We start from the raw sequence: 7693 nt of genomic DNA on the forward strand, positions 1-7693 counted from the left end.
AATCTTAATCTTAATCTTAATCTTAATCTTAATCTTAATCTTAATCTTAGTCTTAATCTTAATCTTAATCTTAATCTTAGTGTTAATCTTAATCTTCATCTTAATCTTAATCCTAATCTTTATCTTTATCCTAATCTTAATTTTAACCATAATCTTAATCCTAATCTTAATGCTAATCCTAGTCTTAATCTCAAACGGCCTTAACCCTTTTTTTACTTTTATAATTCTAAATTTTTATATTTCGCTCTCTCCATTTCTTTTTTCTAGGTAAAGGATCTCCAGTTAGTACTCTCCGCCGTGGTATTTATAAGCTTCCCTGTTTACGTAATCGCTATATCGTATTATTATGCAAACAAATTTACAAACGAGGTAATGCTTATGCAATATATCGAAGATATTTTGGCAAAAACTCGTATCTCACAAGTCACTACTACTCGTATCTTGTTCGTAGGAGAGGGAAATACTTTATGCACTGGCCAAGGGGCGCTAGTCTCTATAATACCTTCCCCGAGTGTGGGAAACTCCCACCGAAGCGTGTTGAGCTACCCTCTAAAATCCAAACTCCCACCGTCCGCGCTAGAATCCCGCATCTGGCACTGCAAATCTGCATGTCTTCAGATGCAGGAGCGCGCTGCTAGAGCCTCGGTGCTGCTATTTTGTAGGCGCGTTTCATTCGGTTATCCTTAGTAGGCATACGAATTTCACGTATCTCGCAACTGATTCCCACTTATCTGCACTGGAGAGCATTACCCCAATTATGTTGTTCGGAGTTATGTCTCCGTATCTTTCTTGTAACATTCTGCGCCAAGTCAAGAAGTGCTCGCAATTGAAGAATGTATGGTGCACGTTATCTTCGACGTTTTCGCAATAGCGACAGAACGGTGAGTCCACCCTTCCCATCCTATGAAGATATTCTCGGAAGTAACCATGACCGGTGAGGAATTGCGTCAGGTAGAAACTGACTTCCCGTAAAATTTTCAAATAGGTGCCAACCTTCCACAAAAATATTTTCAGATGTAATCCTTGTTAAACTTCTAGAGTTTGATATGGGTATCAATATTTGATTTAACTTATCAGTTAAATTAAATAAACATTTTCAAATAGGTGGCAACGCTCTAACTTTTTTCTTCTACATTTTATATTAGACATCTAGCAATACATTGGTTAGAACTGCATTAAATTCCATGCATTAGTTTTTGTGTGATGTGCGTACAAACAAACATACATACAGACAGACAAAAATTCGAAAAAATTTTATAATTTTAAAAATCTATAAAGAAAAAGAAAATTAATTTTTAACACTTTTAAATTTTTCAAACTTTCTCAATTTGTTTTTTGACACCATTTCAGAGCATACAAATTAGCAACGCCGCCTACAATACGCCTTGGTATGAGGGAAATTTGGAAATGCGCAAATGTGTGCTGATTATGATCGCCAGAAGCCAACGACCGCTTTATGTATGTACATATATGTTTGTCATTTCTAATTATGACATAAGTATATGTATGTATCGTTTTTCATTTCAGATCACAGTTATGGGAATGTATCCAATGACTTTGGAGACTTTTCAAGCTATTATACGAATTTCTTATTCATACTTTTCGCTGCTACAGGGTTTGAGCCAGCAGTAAGAAAAGGAGTAAATAAGTATTTTACAAAATCGTTTACATAACTATTTATCGCATGCTTTTTATGTATGTTACTCATATATTTATAGTAGTTTACTCAATATTTTAGACAATGAAAAGTAGAGAATAAATATTACATTATCAAAAATAAGCTGATTTGCCTTTGAAATGATGAAATAAATCAATTTACAAGCCTTCGAAACCGCATCATACCTTTTGCATAACTTCGATTTTACTTTCAAAACGATTTCCTACATTAACTAAGTATTATAAGCCTTATTGTAGTGCGCTCGTTTACTTGGCGATTTATAAATATCTTGTAGAAATGTACATTAGACCGGGTCGTAAACAAAGGAGTTTGAGGTCATAAAAATGTTCGTCCTTAAGTCGGCAAATACTCCTGCCTTCATTTTCCCTAGTACCCCTCACTTAAGTGGCTGGGAAGAAGTCCTAGACGTAACGTTGCTAACCGAGTAGAGTTTAAATGTCACAAAATGGAGATAGTCCGACGAAGAGATCACCGTCATATACTCTTTGAGTTTAATATTGCGGCGTATACATCTATTCCCTTTAGAAACCCTCGCAAAAAAAAATTGGAATTAAAAAAAAAAAGTTTGTCAAATAACTGCAGACAACTACAATCGAAGATGTTCCCACAGTGAGCGAGCTGAACGAAACAAAGAACAGCCTGAGTATAGCCATTATAACGGCCCATACGAAGGCCTGTCTTTCGAGGTATGGCAGTAAGACTCGCACATCCCGGTGGAACGATAATCTTGCTTGAGCAATATGCATAACTTAAAGTTATCCTGTCGCCTATGAGGCTTCCATATTAGACAGAAATGCTGCCCTCAGGGGTCTGCTTAGTATATGCGCCATTGTCCTCTCCTTAATTGTGCATCTCCTACAGAACTTATCATTGGGCAGAGTCAGTTAAAAGGCGTTAGAGCACCCACCAATAACCTAGCGTCGTCCCTCTTGAGAGATAGAAGAAAATTCTTGGGCTTTACCACCTTTTGCACACCTTTCAGTCTTGAGATTTGGTCCAAAACTTCTGCACCATCCGGATCATGAACAGGTAGAGCTCCTCTTTTATTGCTTGAAGGATTAAAGTCCAGGAAAAGCTACATAAAGTAAAATTGGGCAAATATAAAAATTCATGATTTGAAAATCGAAATAACGGTTTGCTGAAGCAAAATTTGAGGCGAAGCATCCATGAATTCTAAAGATTTTTTATAGAATTTCACAAAATCTAATTAACTTTCGGCTATCTAATTAACTAAAAGCATGTACATATATGATGTTTGTACTTTTGCACACATACATATATACATATGTATGTGGGTACATAATTTCCTCTTTTGAGCATAAATACAAATAGGGTGATTCAATAGGAAAATTTTGTTTTCGCTTCCATTTTTCATGCATATTCCTGAGAAGGCTTGTTCCCGTTTTCTTCTCTGTCCGGAAGTCCCCAAATTGTTGTTCGAGAGAATGTTTCTTATACTTTTGTTTCATGCCAGAACGTTTCGGAGACGTTTGTTCCCATTTTATTCACTTAGAAATGTTTTCGAAAGTATTGATCGCATTTTGTGCTCTTTGCGAACGCTTCAGAGGATTTTGTTCTTATATAATTCCCGTTGAGAACGTTCTCATCAATTTTGTTCTCATTTCGGTTTGAGTTTTTCACTTAAAAATTAAAAATATTAACTTATCACAAATAATTTCTGTAAAAGATCGGCATCCCCCTTGAATCACCCTATACACATATTTTCCGTAGAGACATGCATATATATGTATGTATGGTGTGCACTTCAAATAAACTTCTAGCTAAATTCACTACCTCCTCTATGATAAACTCATTGCTCAAACTCCCGTCCGCTTCGCCTCGCCCGGCACACATGAGCAGCACTTTATTCAATTGTTGCACACTTGAATGAACAGCTATGTTGCTGGGTAAGTTGTGGCATAACCACAACATGCAATTTGAGCAGGATACTCATAACACTACTTGTACATTATATACTACTACTACAACTAACTACTTAGGTAAAGTGTTAACACTTTGCCGGACTTCTGTAAGTCGACAAAAGTTCCGCCTGCCTTGTGAGTTCACACATACATACATATTTAGTTGGTGTAACTAGTCGAGTGGAAAAACATACAAGTCAGCAAATTGGAAGGAATCCTTAGGTGATTATTTGTAGTGGTGTGCATATATGTATGTAGATATGAATGTGTGATGTCATTGTGCTCGTATTTTGCCTGTTTACTTTTTCTCAGGCACGTTTTTTGTATTCAATGTGGCGAGGTATGGTCAAACATATGTTTATTTTAATCCATTTTGGAAATACTAAACCCCTTGGCTGCTATTTCAATTCATTTTCTAAAACATCTGCTGCATAATAGATTACAACTAAAAAATAAATAACCTTTAAAAATATTTAAAACAAGAACTTATGCGGTAAATTGAGTTCAAATGTAAATATGGTTTTTAGGCCATGTAAATATGTATGTCTGTATATATATATGTATAGGTATATTTGGATTATGAAGACAACCTGACTTGCACTTCCTTATTGTTTATTACGCACACTGCTGTTTTTGGCTCTGCTGTTCTGCTGTGTAATTTTGCTCTAAATCCTGCGTTGTGTTTTGTACTTACGCGCACATACACACTTATTATTACTTTTTGTTCACACTTGTATCTCGACATAACACTTGAGTGCTTCTTTTGTCGTCGAGTGTCGGTTTGCACTGGTAAAGGTAAGTTTAAAGCAAAGCATTTATTGTTTTAATAGGTGTCTACCGAACAATTATTGAATTCAAAATCGTATCAAATATGTATACATACACATAAGAACTGTTTAAAATTATAAATTTTTTCTTCGAAATTTTAAATTGCGACCACAGAAGCGCTTAGCCAGCAATTAGATATATCTGAATTACTAATATAACAGAGCAATTCTGGCTAAGATTGTAAAAAATCTTTTGTATGACCATTAAAATGATGCAAATGGCCAGATAGTTCGAAAGACTTTTGATATTCTAGGACAAAATCCTTAGAAAAAAGGCTCTTTCATTCACCACTCGTGGTGAAAATTTATTGTGAGAGAAAGCACTTGTATACCATTTCGCTCGCGTCGCTCCAACAGACGCAATGGCCGAGTGGGCAGAGCACTGGCGTGCAATCCGAGAGAATCGAGTTCGAGTCCTGGAGCAGAGGAATTTTTTTTTTGGTATTTTAATTAATTTTTTGTATATAATTATCTTTTAATTTTGAGATTGTATTAAATTTTAAATCCATTTAATTTTTGCATTTTTTATATTTTGATTTAATTTTTTTCTTAGTTATATATTTTTTAGAATATTTTGTTTTTAATTTCATTTAAGTTTTAGGAACTTACGTATTTTATTTGGTTTTTAATTTTTCTTTTTTAGTAAAATTTTTTTTTTAAATTTTGCCATTTTAATGTTTATAAAAAAACATATTTTTTCGTTTGATTTCATTTTTCTATTTATTACGTTATTATTTTAATTTAATTTATTTTTCTTTTGTTCATTAAATTTTTTTTTATTTTTTTGATTTTATTAAAAAAAAAATATTTAATTTTTATTTCATTTCATATTTTCAGTTTTTGGGAACTTATTTTTTTTATTTGGTTCTTTTTTGAATATATATTTTTCTTTCTTTAGCTAAATTTTCTTTAAATTTTACGATTTTATTTAATTTCCTTTTCTCAATTTGACAGCGAAGTGCGTGGAAAAGTTGGAAATATTGCTCTTTAATATATTTCCTTTAGTTCGCTAATTAAACTGATTTCAACTTTTTGAACAGGTGGCAACACTCTTAAGGATATTTCCAAAACTCATCTTTCTTAGATTTTCCTCGTTTAATACGCACATCAAAATATTTCGTTTAACTTGTCAGTTAAATTGTGAATAATATTCTAAATGAATTACCAAACAGGTGGCAACCAACTTAAAAATATTTTCGAAATAAAACTTTCTCAACCCTCTCTCGTACAATGCTCACATTTGGGTATTTCATTGCATCTGTTTATATTATCGATCACAAGTTTCTAAAAAGGTGGCAACCTTTCTAAAGAAGGGGAGAAAAGCAAATAATTCCATGCAAATTCTAGATTGGATGTGAGTCTTAGGTACCTTGTGCTCATCAACGAGTATTTGAAATTATTAACTGGGCTGCTGTAAAAACTGCAGGCCTTCCTTTCCATTACTAGTGTGAAAAGAAAATTCAAAATGAAATCCTTAATTTTCTGGTAATTTCCTATCAATCAAGAAACTCGAATAACACAAGAAATCCATAAACATTTTGCATGTAAAATAAGCAAATATAACACAAATACTAGCAAAGCGCAAAAAAAAACAACAACAAATCCCGATAGATATCGTACAACAATTCGTTGGCCTTTTTCACACAAACAAATAAAACAAGAAAAAAAAAGAAAAAACAATTTATAAAGCACAACTACGATTTTAATCCAACCAAATATCTATGGAAGTATGTTTTTGTCCAGTTGTTTGGATGCTCGAAATGGTAAACCGAGAGGAAATCGAAGTGAACAGTTGCCAGGAGAGTAGCGGCATGTGGAATTTGTTTGATATGCCCTGCTGTTAGCAGTGTAGAAAAAGGTTATGTCCACTTAATCGAATTTCACCTGTCGGGGCTGTCAGTTTAGCGCTCGCAGCGTGATGAGCTAGCGGTTGAAAGCGGGGGAAACGGGTATGGCTTGTTGACCTTATTTGAGTATTCGCTACGCTCATCCCCAATGCCAATAAAATTCGTTTAGGTTGCTCTTGGGCATTGGCCCAATAGAGGATGTACATACATATGTATCTGTGAGGATTTGTATGTGTATGTGTATGTGTAAGAAGTGCCACTTCTTCTGCAGGACATCAAAGCACATGCAAATCAAAGTGGTCGCCCCCCCCCCCCCCTTGAGTTCCTTTGCTTACTTCAGTTTACCTCAATTCGATTTTCATTTCTTATAACTGCATCCTTTCTGTGTTTTGTTTTTTTTTTTTGTTATCGGCAACCTTCTCTACCACATTCGTACAAAAATGCTGACTACCCGTTTTTCGTTCATATTTCAATTTAAATTTCGATTTACCATCTATCATTCGGCTCGTTCGTTTATTAGTTATTCATGTCGTGTGTATGTGTGTGTGTGTGTACCATTGTTAGGTAGCCAGTAGTTTAACCGTAGCCATGTCGATTTGAGTGAGGCTATCAGTTTCCGAGTGCTGCTCAGTTGTTTTTTCTGCCATTTCATCTACGTGCCGTTGATTGGCTCTTATATTTCTCAAATATATACATATATATGTATGTACGTGCACACACACACGTGCAAATATTATCCTTTGCATATTTCTAGAGCTCTTTGAGTAGTTCACTTGCTTATTTGCTCGTTTGGCCGTTTGCTCCTTTCGCAAGTGCCCCTTCTTAGCCGTCGCATAAATCAATGTTGCTGTTGTTGTTGTTGTTGTTGTGAATGAGATTTGAGTGGCATCAGCAGTTAGCTTTGCTTCTGCTATTGAGTTTTGATTGCAATTCAATAGCTGATATAACCGATTGGCATATCAGCAGCCTCACTAAGTCATCGATATTGAATTGTCATAGTAATATATTTTCATAAATTTGATGGTGATGTTGGAAGTTTATGAGCACAAAAAAAACCCTTTCGGTAGTTTGACGATTTTTCAATTAATTCAAAAAGAAATCAATCAACTTCAAATCAGCTGGCTTGAGTTTAAGTTGATTTTATTATTAGTGCACATTATCTACGGCAGGCTTTCCCAAAGTGGGTGCCGCGGTACCCCAGCGGATGCCTGCCCCGAAATTGGGAACCCCTGATCTACTGTATATAAAAATTTACGAGGGAGCTGTCAACAATTTACTATTTGATCTTCATATCCTTTCAATAAGGTGCTTTAACTCAAACTGTCCATTGCGACTGCTTTTGCGAGCGAAAGCCAGTAAGAAGCTGTCTCAATTATGTCTCAAGAAAATGCTATGATCGGGCACTCTGCCAAGAGTAAG

General features: G+C 34.9%; 1 protein-coding gene across 1 annotated transcript in view; it reads left to right on the top strand.

Moving 5' to 3' along the window:
- LOC118741177 (odorant receptor Or2-like) overlaps positions 1–1670 on the top strand; it is a 2863-nt gene extending 1193 nt beyond the window's left edge. Inside the window, exons 5-7 of the mRNA XM_036473053.1 lie at positions 268–369; positions 1351–1458; positions 1528–1670. Coding sequence (XP_036328946.1) covers positions 268–369; positions 1351–1458; positions 1528–1632 — 315 coding nt within the window. The 3' untranslated portion in view covers positions 1633–1670. The remainder of the gene's footprint in view (positions 1–267; positions 370–1350; positions 1459–1527) is intronic.
- The last annotated feature ends 6023 nt before the right edge of the window (positions 1671–7693 follow it).

Source organism: Rhagoletis pomonella, unplaced genomic scaffold (assembly GCF_013731165.1).
Source record: "Rhagoletis pomonella isolate Grant_MI unplaced genomic scaffold, Rhpom_1.0 Rhpom_scaffold_00006, whole genome shotgun sequence".
Classification (NCBI taxonomy): domain Eukaryota; kingdom Metazoa; phylum Arthropoda; class Insecta; order Diptera; family Tephritidae; genus Rhagoletis; species Rhagoletis pomonella.